General features: G+C 42.3%; 1 protein-coding gene across 1 annotated transcript in view; it reads right to left on the bottom strand.

The window, feature by feature from the left end:
• URB1 (URB1 ribosome biogenesis homolog) overlaps positions 1-17,416 on the bottom strand; it is a 1,941,236-nt gene that overhangs the window by 143,245 nt on the left and 1,780,575 nt on the right. Inside the window, exon 37 of the mRNA XM_044071429.1 lies at positions 13,611-13,852. Coding sequence (XP_043927364.1) covers positions 13,611-13,852 — 242 coding nt within the window. The remainder of the gene's footprint in view (positions 1-13,610; positions 13,853-17,416) is intronic.

Raw genomic sequence — 17,416 nt, 5'->3', positions numbered from 1 at the left:
CTTAATGTTACTTTACAAATACAATATTCTGTATGATTATTGTTATTCTCATTAAAGGTCTGCACCCAAAATCCCACTCTCCCCTTGTTTCATGAGCCCCCCCCCCACCCCATTTCATCATCATCCCTTTCTACTCTGAATTATATCTTTCTGCTTATGCTATGTATAGGAGCCTTAATTGTGTAGCTCTGAAATACCCCTTCAAAGCCGGTAATCCCAATCTGCCTTGTTCTGTTGGAAGAATCATCTTATCCTACTTGACTCTTGCTGTCTTCCCCTCCCAGATAAAACCCTTCAGCTCTTTATTAAATGCTATCCACAACTTCTCCTCTGGTTGATAAAAATATGCCTATTTTGTGTATAAGACTAAAGGGACTAAAAACATTTTAACTGCTTGTATCTTATTATCCATATCCATATAAAGAGCTTCTAATTTCTCAGTTTTTTGTATTATCTTTTGTTTAGTCTCTTCCCACATATCCTTAGCTGCCAACATGGGAATCATATTTAATTCATACCCCTAAATATTTCATTTTATCATGTCCCCAAAAATATGGATACTGCTGAACCAATGTGTGTGCTGGTATCTACTTTACCATAACTGCCATTCATTAGGCCAGTCACTGAGTATAATGCCTCCTTTAGCATGCATCTGTCCAGACACCTGTAACAAGTAGACGGGCCAAATAGATACCTTATTAAAAGAATACAAAGCCTAAACAACATGTCCTATATGAACCAACCCAAAGCCCTGTCAGTATACTTGTCATCCTACGGACTACTAAGAGGTGGTCTGCATCTGTCATACAAAGCATTGTCCAACCAAATACTGATGGATTTACTGCACATCAGCAAAGTCTAATGGCAAAAGACATACTTGGTCTAGGCATTTAAATCTCTTCTGTAACATCAACAGAACAATTTGGAGGGACAGGTTTATCTTGCAGAGGCTATCCCTGCAACGGAACAAACTCCCCGTCTGTGTAAAACAAAGCTCATCCCTGTCCACAAGTAAGGTCAATTTGGATCTATGGATGGGAAACAGAAAATTTAGCCCAGGATTGTCTCCTGTACTTTGTATGGAATTATCCCAGTTATTCTCACTAGGGATAACAAGGCCACTCTAACACCAAATGGGATAGATTAATTCAAGCTCCAAAAGGCAAACTGCCTAGATTTAAAATGGCCCACAAGGGCAGCTAGACTAGCACTTACCTATAAAACTATGAACCCATACAAGCTGAATTTCTGACAATGTCCTAGCTTATTGAACACATTTGTGTTTTTTTTTCAATAATTTCTGCTACCATACTAAATAAATGTAAAACATTAGCTGACCTAGAAGAGCAGGATGTCTCAATACAGGGAATAGAAATCCCAAATTGTGTCAATGCATCTAGTCCCATCACTGCACAGTGCATTCTGGGTTGCAACAAAATAGGAAAAAAGCAGTAGTGACTACTTAGCATGTAGCAGGGAAATTAGTATTGCAGAGAAAACTAAGATAAAAAGTATATATTCAGTTTCAGACTGTAATGGCCCTTTAAGGAACTGCTTGACCAGTCAGTGGTAGGCCACAATCCCTCCCCCTCCACAATGCCATTGTGTTTACACAGAAGGTGTGTACCTTGACCAAATAATAACTAAGACCTAAATCATAAAGCTGTCACATACTAGTTGGCTGATCAGGGCAGTACACGTTACCAATCCATCCAGACTGAGAGCCATTTCTAAAAGAAGGTACAGAATTCACTGAGGGAAGGCTTCCTAACAGCATCAATAGCCCCTTAGGCCTCAGCTAGCAAATCTTAGCCCTTTAGACCTCAGCTAGCAAATCTATCAGGATAAAATGGGCCATCAGAAACAAGGCTCCGTGGTGGAATTTGTTATCCCTCTAACCACAGGGGACAATCTTGGCTTGAAACTGCAGAGTTTTCTGTACTGCTGGGGACCTAACGGATTGAAGCTATTCTTATCTGAAATATCAAGGGGTGAGGAAAATGAACTTTGATCTTTCTTCACCTGAACTCGAGATGAGATGGAGAATCAGTAGAAAATGCAGGAATATGTACAAGAATATCTAAAGATGTAGGAGTCAGAATGTGACCACTGCCACTTCTGCCCTACCCTGCTGAATCAAGCAGAAAGCTGGCAGGGGTAGGCCATCTTCTCCAAATCATCAAACAAGTTACTCTTGAGATTAGGCTACTTTCAGAAGAGTCTTATGGGACATGTCCTTTGAATGTACAGCAGCTGGAGAGAGCTAAAGAAGCAAGTCAGAGAGACTGCTAATTTATGTCACACAGGGTGTGAACAGTTGAGAAAGTGACGCATGCTTCCATGAGCTACTGCAAGACTAATTCTGCCTACCTACAGAGTGGCTATAACCTTGTGATGCTTGCTTCTTAAGGTACCATATGACGGACTACCTGCCTGACTATATGAATAGAGGTCTTGGAAGGAGCTTTTCCTCCTAGGCCACTAAGGCCAAAAGGCTGGTCTTAGCTTGAAGCATATGATGTGGAGGATCCGTCTCATACTCCCTGCACTATGTACATGCTTAGGACAGCACCCCAGCCTGCAAACAAATCATCTATTTTCAAAATTTGTGACAGGTTTTCTTGGACAAAGGAGAACTCTGTTCAAAGACTAGTGGGGAAAGTCCCCCATTCCAAGGCCTGGCAACAAGGTCTGACCACCAACAGAAATCTATGACAAGGTAGTAGCTTTGAAGTCACTGAAGCTTTGCGTTCTGCTGCAACATCTGGAGACATGCAAATGGTAACATGAAGATCAAGTCAATCATTAAGTCTAGAAAGCATAGCAGAATTTGAGCCTGGACCCAAGACTGTATGCTCACTCAGGCATCCAAGGTCATGACCAACAGAGCCATCTTCTACAGCAGGAGTGACAAACTCTGTGCCAATAAAGGCAATCTTCTCAACAACACTTGAAGCAAAACTTTCACAGATTTCTGGTGATCTCCCACTTCCCCTCCCAAGGACTGCAATCACTGGAGAGTACACTGCTGGGATGCTTCTGTGGAGATAGGGTTATGAGAAGCTAGTCATTCAGATAAAGGAACACAAGTCGCCATGGCCAAAAGACTGGAAAAAGTCTTTTTTCTCCCAAACACCTTTATTAAAGTATCACTTGTGACATAGGCAAATTTACATTCATATAAAAGTAATCAAACTACACTAACATAGCAAACATTATACTTCACATATACTGCTATATATCATATAATCTAAGCAATATTCCTCAATTATTCAACTCCTGCCTTTTTTTAAACAAGAAACATCTTTAATAAACCATCATTTGCTACATATGCAATCATACATTTATATAAATGAAAACCTAAATGACAAGACTGCACTGGAAGTGATGTCCACCTTGTGGAAACCAAATGCGGTCCCCCAAAAATGACATACCAAAAGACATCCATCATGTCCAGCACCACATTTAGCAAGCCTTCAAAAACAAAGACATGAGCCTCTGCAGGGTGAACAACTGTAAACAAATGTAATTTGTCCTTTTCAGGATCACAAAGGGGCAAGAGTAAAACCCAAACCCCCTTCTAAAAAATGTGACAGCCTTTAGTCCATCTCAGCAGAGCTTTTGGGAATGATCTGCCAAAGGACATGCATGCTGTGGAATGTGTCTGAGAGTGGCCAGTTCTGTAAACAACTTGTCCTTTGTGATGATCTCCAAGTCAGGGCATTCCCACAGTGAGGCTGCGGTACAGCAGTCAGATGGGCTGACCTCTTAGGCAACTCAGTTAGCAATTCAGGGGGGTTAAGACTGTGTGACACTTTAGAACATTCCCAAGGTGCTGAAGAGTAGTCTTCCTCTTCTGGGGGGTGTTCAAACTTAGAACAGTAAAAAGTGGAGGTAAAAGGTGGGGACCATAAAGGCTTTCCATGGTGGTGAGGGGACTACTTCCTCTGCAAGAGGTAATCAACAACATCATGTGCAGGATGGCCTAAAAGCACTCCCACCCCCACCCCCCCCAAAAAAGAGAGCGATCAGGAACCCAGGATTTTGCTCCTGAGCATATTTTTAAGGGAAGACCATCTCAATTATACAGTTTCACAAACGCTCTAGCCAAAGAATCCATCAAGTCAAAGTTACAGTGCTGAAGGTCACAAACAGTCTGTCTACAAAGTCATCTTTAAGCTCAGACTCCAAAAAGTCTGCAAACATTTCCAAAGCCTTTTTAACCAAGTGGAATTAGAAGTAGGACATTTGAGATGAAAAGTTGATGTTCCCAATTCCCAAAGTAGCAGATGTGTAAATTCCCTTGCTACATCTGACCACAGCCTTGGAATCCTTGCTAAGCAGCAAACTGGCAACGTGCCAGGCCTGGCAATGGCTTCAGACCATATTCTCTAACAGTGTGATCCAACATCTGTGACTCAAGTTCTGACAAGACATCAAGCATGTCTAGCCACTAACACATGAGCCCTGGAGTGAAACAATCTGATGGACACTCCCCATCTTGTATGTGCTAGCCCAAATGGACCTTGGGGCTGACCCAGAAGAAGAGTCCTTGGTCTTAAGTTTTGCTACAATGAATTAGAGATTCAAGGAACTAGTCCCTAGGATTACACTAATCTATCTTTGTTTCCAGACCATCAACTAGGTACTGGGAGGTGTAACAATATCACGGTGCATCCAGCAAGGTGGAAGATGGAGGTGTGTCTCTTTAAATCTCATAATCCTCAGAATAAGTGCAGGACCTTTATGAGATGAATCTTCAACTGTCATGGGTGAACTGAATCTTCAATTGTCATGGGTGAACTTGCATCTGTAGAGCCAGGGGCCAGATTGTTGTCCAAATTTACCTTTTTGATAGCAAGACCATGGCCTGCTCTCTCTCCGGGTGTTTTTCATTATGGTGCACTGTCCTATGATTAGGGCTGTGTACAGGACCCCACCAATCCCTTTAAAATTAGCTCTTAAAAGCTAAAAGCAGATTACAATTTTTTCCCTATATCTCCTCTAAATTACTGGCACTTGACTACAGCTTTTCAAATTGTAATTCTTAACAAACACAATAAAATCTGTCTCTCTGCAGTTATCTGAGCTCACTGAAAGTTGTTAGACTGCTTTGAAATTTCTTTGTTATTGTTACTTAGCTTGGGGGTTTCTGCTAGCATTAAAATCTGTGTTGGTTACATTCCTAGTAATCATTTTAAATCAAGTTGCTGGCTACTGAGACTTGTCTGCATATATCAACTGGACACAAGCTGATTTAAGTATATTTTTTCTGCACTTATTTAAGATTTGAGTCAGTAAATATTGTGTCTTTGATTCATAAATACTGTGTCTCTGTCTCTCTGCAGTTAGTTCCCCACCCCACCCCCCTTGCTGTTTCTAGTTGTGGTGTTAATCTTGGTGGCTTTGGAATTGCCCGCCCCTGCTGTACATCTGTTTTTGCACACTCCTCCTGGACCCATCTCATTTGCTCACTTAACTGAGTACAGTGAGATCATATTTTGATTTTGGATACTCCTACCAGTCCCATCTCCTCTGCGGTGTACAGAGAGAGCACTTGGGAAGGGCATTCCCCTATAGTATCTTAATCTACTCTGTTTCCTCTGTCTCAAAAAAAAAAAATTGCACTTCATCTGCCTTACTGCATTTGCGTTTCTTCCTACTTTATTACTATATTTTGCTTTTGCCTCTTCTTAAAAGTACTCAATTGAATTTATTCTGCTGCCTTTATTACTGCTTGTTAGTAGCCTGATTACATTGTAACTGTTATTCTAAGGCCCTTGGTTTAAGCACTTGGGCTTCAAACCAGTTGTTTTACATTAAGAAGGTTTGTGGTCTGCATTGTTGTGGCAGGACAGGTAGCGTACATCCTTCTAAGTTGGGAACTGCTGATTGAAGGCTCAGTGTCTGTTATTCTAAAAGTGTATTAGTTCTGGGTTAAGAACTTGGGCTTCAGGCCAGTTATTTTACATTAAGAAGGTTTGTGGTCTGCACTGTTGTGGGAGGAGAGGCTAGATTCTGCCCTTCTGAGCTGGGAATTTCTGGTTAAAGGCTTATTGCGCATGCTTACCTGAACTGTTTCTTTCTGAAATCGGTACGCCTTGTTTACTGTAGCATAGACTAGATTCAGGCCTGCTGGATCTAGCTTTGTTTGTATAACTTGTGCACTGATACAGGCCATCTTTTTTGGAGAAGGTTTCTCTGTACCCTGGTGGCAGGACTGTGCAGTTAGAACTTGTCTGATTTGAAGACTGCTGGAACAGGGCTCTGTTTTAAGCTTTTTAACTGGTTAATTGGGTAAAGTGTTGTTTTGATTGTATCTGCTCTATTTTGCTGGAAAAAAAAAAATATATATATATATATATATACTTGTTTCTCGCCTTTCTGAACTAGTATAGTCTAGTTTTCATGTTATTGCTGAATCCAGGGCTGTGTTACAAGTTTCTGTGTTGCCATACCTTACTTGGATAGAAGGAAGTTTCTCTGTTCACCTGTGAGAGAGGGGAGCTTTGAGCAGGCTATCTGTCCCTGGAGGAGTGGTTTCAGCCCAGAAATTAGTAGTTTATTGGCCTTTTTGGGCTAATTTTGATTGTATCTGCTCTATTTTCTGAAAAAAAAATATATATACTTGTTTCCCGCCTTTTTGAACTAGTATAGTCCAGTTTTTAGGTTATTGCTGAATCCAGGGCTGTGTTACAAGTTACTGTGTTGCCATTACCTTACTTGGATAGAAGGAAGTTTCTCTGTTCACCTGTGAGAGAGGGGAGCTTTGAGCAGCCTATCTGTCCCTAGAGGAGTAGTTTCAGCCCAGAAGTTAGTAGTTTGTTGGCCATTTTGGGCTAATTTCTCTTTCACTTCCCTGCTATAAAAACCTCATTTGCACAGTTTATACGCTTGTATTCCGCTCAGCAAGTGCCTTCCAGGTGTTCTGCAGAGTCTACAGCAGCAGAGAGACAAAAGAGTGACTTTGGAGTGATTATGTATCACTTTCCTGCTTTTCTTGCTGTCTTAACTAATTCCGCCCAAAACGCCAGTTTTTTTAGCAAATCTGTGATTTATAAAGTTTGTTATTGTATACAACTCCGCACAGTTCCTCGTGGTGTCCTGCAGAGTGATACAAGCAACAGAGAGACCCAAGAGAGACTTTTCCAGATTTAAGTATTTTTGTCTCTGTTTTTTTGCTCCGACTGCCTTTTCCTGCCTAAAAAGCGGATTTCTAACTGATCTGTGCTTTAAAAAGTTTAAATTGCATTTGCCCTCTGCTTTTTACAGTTTTTGTACTTGTTTTATATCAATTTAAGTTGTTTTTGTATTGTATAACTGTTTTAGGCTACACACTAAAGTGCGCTAGCCTGTTTATAGCATTTATAGTGATTTATGTGTGTTTTTCTGCTATTTCCTAAAAAAAAAAAAAAATAAATATATATATATATATATATATATATATATATATATATATATATTCTCTTTTCCCGCCTTTGCTGAACTAGATTAGTCCAGATTTCAGGTTTTGCTGAAGTCCAGACTGTGGTATAGTTTCCTGTGTTGCCCATATCCTTACTTGGATAGGGGGAAGCTTCTCTGTTCAGCAGTGAGAGTGGGGAGCTTTGAGCAGCCTAACTGTCCCTGGAGGAGTGGTCTCAGCCCTGAAACTAGTAGCTTATTGGCCGTTTTGGGTCAATTCCTATCTCTTTCAGTTTCCCTGCTTTAAAACCCGCATTTTACAACTCCATAAAGCTCCTCGTGGTGTCCTGCAGAGTGATACAGGCAACAGAGACCCAAGAGAGACTTTTCCAGATTTAAGTATTTTTTTCTCTGCTTTTTTGCTCCGACTGCATTTTCCCACCTAAAAAGTGAATTTCTAACTGATCTGTGCTTTAAAAAGTTTAAATTGCATTTGCCTTTCTGCTTTTTACAGTTTTTGCACTTGTTTAATATCAATTTAAGTCATTTTTGTATTGTACAACTGTTGTAGGCTACACACTAAAGTGCGCTAGCTTGTTTATAGCATTTACAGTGTTTTCTGTGTGTTTTTCTGATGTTTCCTGAAAAAAAAAAAAAAAAAAATTCTCTTTTCTCACCTTTGCTGAACTAGATTATTCCAGATTTCAGGTTTTGCTGAATTCCGGACTGTGGTATAGTTTCCTGTGTTGCCCATATCCTTACTTGGATAGGAGGAAGCTTCTCTGTTCACCAGTGAGAGTGGGGAGCTTTGAGCAGCCTATCTGTCCCTGGAGGAGTGGTTTCAGCCCTGAAACTAGTAGCTTATTGGCCGTTTTGGGTCAATTCCTATCTCTATCAGTTTCCCTGCTTTAAAACCCGCATTTGTGCGGTTTTGCGCCAGTATACAACACCGCACAGCTCCTCATGGTGTCCTGCGGAGTGATACAGGCAACAGAGAGACCCAAGAGAGACTTTTCCAGATTTAAGTATTTTTTTTCTCTGTTTATTTGCGCCGACTGCCTTTTCCCACCTAAAAAGCGAATTTCTAACTGATCTGTGCTTTAAAAAGTTTAAACTGCATTTGCTTTCTGCTTTTACATTTTTTGCACTTGTTTTATATCAATTTAAGTTGTTTTTGTATTGTATAACTGTTGTAGGCTACACACTAAAGTGTGCTAGCCTGTTTATAGCATTTACAGTGTTTTCTGTGTGTTTTTCTGCTGTTTCCTGAAGAAAAAAAAATTCTCTTTTCCCGCCTTTGCTGAAATAGATTAGTCCAGATTTCAGGTTTTGCTGAATTCCGGACTGTGGTATAGTTTCCTGTGTTGCCCATATCCTTACTTGGATAGGAGAAAGCTTCTCTGTTCACCAGTGAGAGTGGGAGCTTTGAGCAGCCTATCTGTCCCTGGAGGAGTGGTCTCAGCCCTGAAACTAGTAGCTTATTGGCCGTTTTGGGTCAATTCCTATCTCTTTCAGTTTCCCTGCTTTAAAACCAGCATTGTGCGGTTTTGCACAATTTTGTGCATAGCGCAGCATCGGGCAGCGCGCTTAAACGGGTTTAAACTGTTCCCGGCTCCACAAAGTCTGCTGTTCACTTTTTCCCTTAGAACTGTTCTAAATCTCAAAGTAAGCACTCTATTTTCATTCTAAAGCCCTGCAGTTGCTCGTATAAGTAATCTTATAAGTAAAGCACTAATAAACTAAAGCACTACACCCTCTTATACTCCCTTTAAGTACTTGGCTCCCTATTGGTCCTTTTTGATCAGTCAAAAAGTAGTTCCTTATACTATTCTGGCATGTCCAAAAGTCAGTTTTGGGTTTACTCTCCAGTCCAGCTGGTGAATCTGGGAATCTTGAGGCAATGTTACAACTGCCTTATGTACACAGACCACCCTCTCCTCCTCCCAACAAGCTCAAATATATGTGAGAGATGCAACTATATAGCCAAAATGGAGGCTGAACTCTCTCAACCCAGTACTGGCGCAGTCAGTAAGGAGGAAAAGGTAACCACACACACCACAAATCCAGTCTCACATAGACCTATCACAACAGCAAACCAAACACATAAACACACAAAAACATACTCGGAGGCTCTAAATAAAAATCTGCCCAAGCAGCAGAGACCTCCAAAGCAGACATCCAAGCAACTGCTACCCGGCAACAATACCCACGTAGCACATAGTTCACAAAGTCAGTGTGCCACACAGTCACAGCCCTTAAGGCTAAACAACACACCTAATACACTTGTAATAGGTGACTCTATTGTCACACACACTGACGTCCCACTCACCAGGCTGAACAAGGAGAAGGTCACTGTAAGCTGCCTGTCGGGTGCCAGGATCCGCCACATAACACAAGCACTCAGGTCACTCCAAAGCAAGTACAAATATGACTCCGTCATTGTCCATGCTGGTGTGAATGACCTGAGACGTACCTCCCTGGACTACATGAAAAGAGACACAGAGGAGCTCTCTGATCATGTAGCCCAGGCCGGTATGACTCTGACCTTGAGTAGCATCTTACCCTCACCAAGAATGATGCCACAGTATAAAGACAAAATGAACAATTTTAACAATTGGCTAAAGTATTGGTGTCATTCAAAGGGGATCCAGTGTCTGTCAGCCTGGGATGACATGCTCGACAAGCCGCGTTGCTTTGCTAGGGACGGCTTGCAACTGTCACCCCTGGGCTTTCGAATATTGGTTAAGGCTCTTGCCACCCTCATAGTGCCTTTTTTAGGCAAGGCTCAAAAGACAAACCCACCTCCATAGACAACACAAGGAAAAAGAAACTAAGGTTAATGCTGCTCAACGCCAGAAGTCTAAACCTCAAGATGCATGCACTCGAGGCTCTCCTCAGTATGGAGAATATTGATATCTGTGCAATAATAGAAACCTGGTTCAAGGCTCCCAACAGCACCCCAGCACTACCAGGTTATACCTCATACCATGCTTTTCGGCCCCAAAACTCAGACCGAACCACAAAAGGAGGGGGACTATCCATATTCATCAAAGATACCCACACCTCCAGGTTAGTGGCACTGCACGAAGCATCGGAGACCATCCACGTGCAACTAACAGTGGGCAAAACTGTCTTTCAGTTTGTAGCCTGCTACAGACCACCCTCCCAAACTCAGGAACCCCACTCAGCTTTCCTGAGAACACTGGAGAATATGAAGGTCTCTCCAAACACCATCATATTGGGTGACTTCAACTACCCAAACATAGACTGGGAGCACTACTCAAGCCCCAACACCCTCGCCCAATGGTTCCTAGAATTTATAAACTCAAATGCTATGGAACAACTGGTCAACACTCCCACAAGAGGGGAAAACATATTGGACCTGATCATCACCAACATGGGGACTCTATGTTCCATACCAGAGGTATACCCCTCATTGGTAAGATCTGACCATAAATTAATCTCACTGGACATCCATATCCCGTCCCCACCCCCAGCCAAGGAAACCACAGTGAAGAACTTCTCAAAAGCAAACTTCACACTTCTCAAAACCGAGGTGGAATCCTTCAAAGCCCCCAGGCCAGTGGAAAATATGGCCCAAACCGCAGAATCCTTTACAAAAGCATTCTATGGACACCTACAGGAATGCATGGATCGTGCTATCCCAAATAAAAACAAAAAGCACTGAAGCTATTCTATCCCAAATAAAACCAAGACTCACTCCTCCAAAGGCAGGAGACCAGTCTGGTGGACCCAAGCCATAAATAAGCTATACAACAGAAGGAGAAAGCTACTACATGATAGAGCAAAATCCCAAAAAGGGAAGGCATCTCTGATCAGTACTAGCAAGAAACTACGATCCCTCATAAAATCATCTAAGGCCAGCTTCGAAAGAAAAATTGCACAAGACGCTAAAGATAATCACAAGGCCTTCTTTAGTTATGTCAGGAACCTGGGTGGCAACTCCCAGATATGCTCTGAGTTAGTGCAAAATGACAAAAAATACACTGAACTCACAGACATTGCCAACATCCTGGCAGACAGGTTCAGTGCAAACTCCCCCCCCCCAAAAGAGCAAATGTCTATCCCAACAGAGTGTAGCCTCCCTGACATCACAGATGCACAGGTGAGAGCTGCCCTCTCCAAAGCAAAAAACACAGTATCAATGGGACCGGACGGTGTCCCGGGCTGCGTCTTACATGAGCTCCAAGAAGAACTAAACCCTCACATAAAGTCACTGTTCAATCTCAGCCTTACTACAGGATATGTACCCAAGGAATGGCGTACAGCAACAGTGGTCTCACTCCACAAAGGTGGTGCCACAATGGACCCTGGAAACTATCGCCCTATAAGCCTGACTAGCCTGGTCTGCAAAGCTATGGAGCGTATCATCATGGAACTCATAAACAAAGACATTGGGAACCTCCAAACACTGGATCCTACCCAATTCGGCTTTGTTAAGGGCAGATCTTGCCTCTTGACCCTGGTCGACTTCTTTGAAACAGTCACCAAGGCCATAGATGAAGGGAATGTAGTCCACACAGCCTACCTGGACCTCGCAAAAACCTTCGACACAATACCCCACTCTGGCATCATAAATAAGCTCACCAGCTTAAATATCAACCCCTACGTCACAAGATGGGTTGCAAACTGGCTCAGAGATAGAACCCACATGGTCAGAATTGCAGGTGCCATGTCAGACTCTAAACCAGTTACAAGTGGCGTCCCACCAGGCTCAGTCCTGGGACCTCTCTTGTTCGGTATATATTTCTCTGAGGTACAGGCTAACATGGGAAGACTATGGCTGACCAAGTTCACAGATGACTGCAAACTGGGTGCCATAATCGACTTGCCGACTGACACATGCATCCTCCAAAAGGGTCTCACAGAGATGGATAACTGGTGCCAGAGCCATGGCCTAAAGCTAAATGCCAAAAAGTGCATAGTCATCCCCTTTGGGAAAAACAAAGTGCCCACAAATTACCACATAGGTGGTAATCCATTAAGTACGGAAGAAGTAATTAGGGATTTGGGGACCCAAGTAGATAGCAATCTTTCCTTTGACAATCATGTTGCCAAAGTGGTTAGAAAGACCTTCTATATAGCCCACCTTATCACGAAAGGGTTTACATCTAAATCAAGAGAGGTCATTGTGCCCCTCTACTCATCACTCATCAGGCCCATAATTGAATACAATGCCCCATTTGGGATGTACCTTACCCAACACCTGCAGCAACTGGAAAGACCCCAAAAGTATCTCACCAAGAGGATCAAGGGACTCAAACAGATGCCCTACGCAGTTAGGCTAAAGAAACTCCAGCTCTGCTCAGTTGCTTACCACCTACTCAGAGGCGATCTGTGCCTGACGTATAAAGCCATGTCCAAACCAGAATTAATGGACATGCTCCACCTCAGGAAATCCAAATCCCTTAGCTTAGAGCTACACGCTCCAGGGACTTAAACCTCAGCACAGAAATAAATAGGACATGCTGGAGGGACAGATTCATATCCCAGAGGCTCCCCTCACTCTGGAACAAAATCCCAATCCATGTTAGGCAGAGCCGCTCAATGACCCTCTTCAAGAGAAATCTTGATGAGTGGGTGGATGATCGTAGGTTTACCCCTGGGATCTCTTCTGTGTCCCTACTAGACAGAGGCACAGTAAACTAACCTTAAAAGGGTGGCGAAAGCCAAACACACTCAGGCTAGGCTTATAAATGCCCTAGGGCAGATAGCCTAGTATCAACCTATGAACAAATGACAAATAAATACATGTTACTGAGTTTCTGCAAGTACTGCACAAAAAGCTTATAATCATGTTATGTATGTGTCATTTTTGATGCTTAAGCCTAGATTCACCATCTGTATTCATGCTGTACATAAAAAAGGCATCAAACTTCAATTAACCACATACTGTATACCATTTTTATTTGCTCCTGTTCATTTTTTGCTGTAGAAATTCATTTACACTGTCAAATTATGGTTTCTAAAACTATATCTGGATTACTACTGTAATTTTTCTGATTTTACTTTTTCCGGACTGTACTGAAAATGGTACACATGGCTCGGTCCTCTACCCCGATCAACATATTTAAATAAACAAAGTAACTATAGGTGGACTTGCACATGGATTCAGAGTAACTGACTCCCTATATGAACAGGAGGAAAGAGCTCAGAATTTCAGAAATATATTAAAAATTACTCACTGAGCAGCTCTGTCACTTTGTATTTATGGGCAATTGTTTGCAAAGCATCTTGAAGGCACAGATCTTTCTCAGTTCCATTCCACTTCTGCAGAATCAGGAGAATGTCCTTGTGTGAAAGAGCATGCACATTAACTGTGAATCTCTTCATCTCTTTGTATGTCTTCATCAGAAAAGAGCGATGCTTCAGGACGGATCTTAATGTACCAAAATACTGACACAGTTTGCTCACATCCAAGGAGGTCCTATTACAATAAAACATAATTACAAAGAAGCCTGACAACAGTAGCCAATGCAGCACATGAACATGACTTGTCTTTTGTAAGGTCTAAAGCAGTGGGGTCTAATCTTCTGGCTCAGAGGCTACATGCCGTATGTGGCAAGGTTTGGGGGGGGCACATTACCATGTCCAATATGTACCTGTCTATTTAAAAGTTTCTTATAGGACATACTGAGGGCTAGATAAAATGCTTCAGTGGGCCACAATGTGAACCTACTGCTACCTGCTGAACACCCCTGGTCTAAAGGCAGTAGACATACTTAATTAACCTTTTTTCTTAATTCTGCAGTGAAATGGTGGCTTAAATAAGGGAATACTGCCATAAAACTAACAGTAGCATAACTACAAAATGGAGCCACATCATCATCATTTGGTAAACATAATTATTTTTAACACTTTTATTAAATTACCACTTAAGACATCAGACAAACATACATTAACAGAAAAGAAAAGAAAAATTTTAACGTTTTTTTCCATATTCATGCTTGTCCTGTGTTCCTCTTTTTAAAAAGAGGTTATGTACTTAACATAATGTTTCATCTCAGTTGTTGTTTTTTCATTTGTCTTCACCATGTGGGTTTGGATCGGACATCAGATCCGACTTGGCCGTATACTACAGCTCTAGGATCTGAAAATCTCAGCTCCTCCCCTACCCAAAATGCCCTGCTCTCCCCTCATCCCCTCAGTTTGAGTTTAATGTGTACAACAAAAGGTTTTAAATATATGTCCTTGAATTGTAGAGAAAAAAAAAACTTTAGGAGCTCACACAGATAAAGGGATATCCATATCCATATCTGTCAGGTCTTAAAAATTTAGAAGGGGGATAGAGGGAGGGAAGATTGAAGACAAATGAAAAAACAACTCAGATGGAAGGTTACGGTAAGTACATAACTTCTTTAACTGAAGTTGTTTTTTATTTGATCTTCAACCTGTGGGACAGAGTCCCCAGCTGCAGAACTCTTGGGAGGCCCTCATGAAAGGATATTCCGGAGCACAGCAGAACCAAAGGAGGTCCTATTCCTGGAAATAATGTCCAACTTGTAATGAGATATAAAGGTATGTGAATTAGGCCAAGTAGCCACAGAGCAGATATCATCAATAGGAACTTAAGACCAAAAGGCTGCGGAAGTGGACAAAGACCTGGTAGAATAAGTCTTGATCGGTACAGGTAAGTGTATTCCTTTAATGGAATAAACAAGTGAAATGCAGCCAGTAAGTCAATTAGCCAGAGTCACTTTGGTAATTGGTTCCCTACATTAGCTTTCATGAAGGATACAAAGAGCTAGTCAGACTTCCGACTTCCTGAAATGTTCAGTATTATCCAAATAAAATCGTAACTGTCCATGTACATCTAGCATATGGAGTATGTATTCCCCTTTGTTTTGAATACTGGGGAAGAAAACTGGAAGACTGATGACCTGATTGATGTTAGCCTCAGATACAACCTTGGGCAGGAAAGAAGGACTGGTACACAAAGTCACTCTGTCCTTGTGGAAGAGCAAATAAGGTGGCTTAATAGATGGCTACTAAGGAGGCAGTCTTCCATGACAAGATGTTCAAATCAACTTTAGCTGCCGGTTCAAAAGGAGGTGCAACCAATGCTTGCAAAACCATAGTGAGGTTCCAGGGAGAAGTGGGATCCTTGATAGGTGGGAAAAGAAGAAAAGTGCCCTTAAGAAAGGTCTTGCACAACTTAAATGAGGCTAAAGGTGATGAATTTTCCCCAATGTGAAATTAGAAATGGCTGCCAACTGCACTTTCATAGTAGAAAAACTAGCTCCGTTATAAAAAGCAGATGCTAGAAAATCTAAAACAGCAGGAATGGGAGCCATAAAGGGATCCAGCTGATTCTGGTGAGTCCAAATGGAAAACCTCTTCCACCTGCGTTATATATTTTCCTGGTGGAAGGTTTATGTGCTGCAACCAAAATTTTTCTGACTGGGGACGAGAACCCAGGATTTCAAGCCATCAGTGGAATTGGAACAACCATGTGGTCAATTTCAGGCTGGATAGATCTGGGTGAGAGCATTCTGAAGGATGGGACAGAAGGTCTGGAATGGGATACAGAGTCCATGGTGGACAAATCAGGTGAGAGCAAAGGAAGGGAAATCAAACTTGCAGAGGCTAAAAGGGAGCAATGAGGATTACTTTGCACTTCAATCTCTGAGCTTTCTGGAGGAATTTAGGAATGAGAGGAAGAGGAGGGTAAGCAGAATGGGGGCCAAGCATGGACTAGAGCATCTCTCGGTGACTGTTATGAGGAGGGATAAGGGCAAAAAACTCACTGCGTTTGGTGTTGGAAGGAGTTATGGAGAGAATTCCCCATTTCCGCAAGTTCATTTTTGCCACTGAAGGGTTCAGAGACTACTCGTGAGGCATCAGAATGGTCCTGCTGAGCCTGTCCACTAGAATGTTTGACTTCCTGGGAATATGCGTTGCACTAGCTGGAAGAGATCACCCAATGCCACAAAATCATGGCTTCTTGACATAAGGGGTAAGACTTGGTTCCTCTCTGCTTGTTGATGTATCAAACAACTGACATGAATTGCAATGGTCCCTGTGGGAAGAGAGTTTTGATGGGCTTGCAATGCTAGAAGTACCACTCTCATCTCTAGGACGTTTATATGCAAATTGGTCTCTAATGAGGGCCATGTGCCTTGGACTGTCTGACCCAGGTAATGCCCCCCCCAACCCGAGCTGGGAAGCATCCGTTTTGACTGTGGCCTTCGGGGAAGGAAGGATAAAGGGATGACCTTGTTCAAGAACCTGCGACTGAAGCCACCAGAGAAGAGATTCTTTGCATAGTCAAGACAGTCTGACCAGATGATTTAGAGGATAACAGAAAACAGACTATTGTACTGCTGTCCATTGAAGTATTCTCATATGGAGAAGAGCTGTAGGAATAAGAGTTATGGTGGCAGCCATGGAGCCCAACGCTCTTAGAACAAGACATGGTGGCGGCGAAGGGATGTCTAGAATTTGTTTGACATGGAGTCGGAGAGTGGAGAGACTGTCTGGAAGGAGAAGAGCTATGCGATGTGATGTGTCCAGATGGGCTCCAATGAAATCTATCATCTGGACTGGATGGAGATGTGATTTCTTTAGATTCATAGAGATGCCCAAGGATGAGGCTAGTTGAAAGAGGTACCCTCTGACCTGGAGCAGTCAATGCCTGATGGAAGCAGTGAGGAGCCAATTGCCTAGATAGGGAGAGAGACAGAATTCTTGCAGTCTCAGGTGGGCTGCCACTACTGCCATGCATTTGGTGAACACCCTGAGGGCTGTGATGAGACCAAAGGGAAGTACTCTGAACTGGTAATGACTGGCTCCCAGATGGAAGTGGAGAAACCTTCTGGGGTGCCTGCTCATTTTGATGTGATATTATGCATCTTTAAGGTCTACAGATCACATCCAGTCATCCTTCGGCAGGAAGGGCAGAATGGACTGAATTGTAACCATTCGGAACTTTAAAAAGGAAACTGATTTGTTCAGGGTTGTAAGATCCAAAATGGGTCTGAGATCCCTCGTT

Source organism: Protopterus annectens, chromosome 5.part0 (assembly GCF_019279795.1).
Source record: "Protopterus annectens isolate FY-2018-M chromosome 5.part0, PAN1.0, whole genome shotgun sequence".
Lineage (NCBI taxonomy): Eukaryota > Metazoa > Chordata > Ceratodontiformes > Protopteridae > Protopterus > Protopterus annectens.
This window is presented reverse-complemented; position numbering and strand designations above follow the sequence as displayed.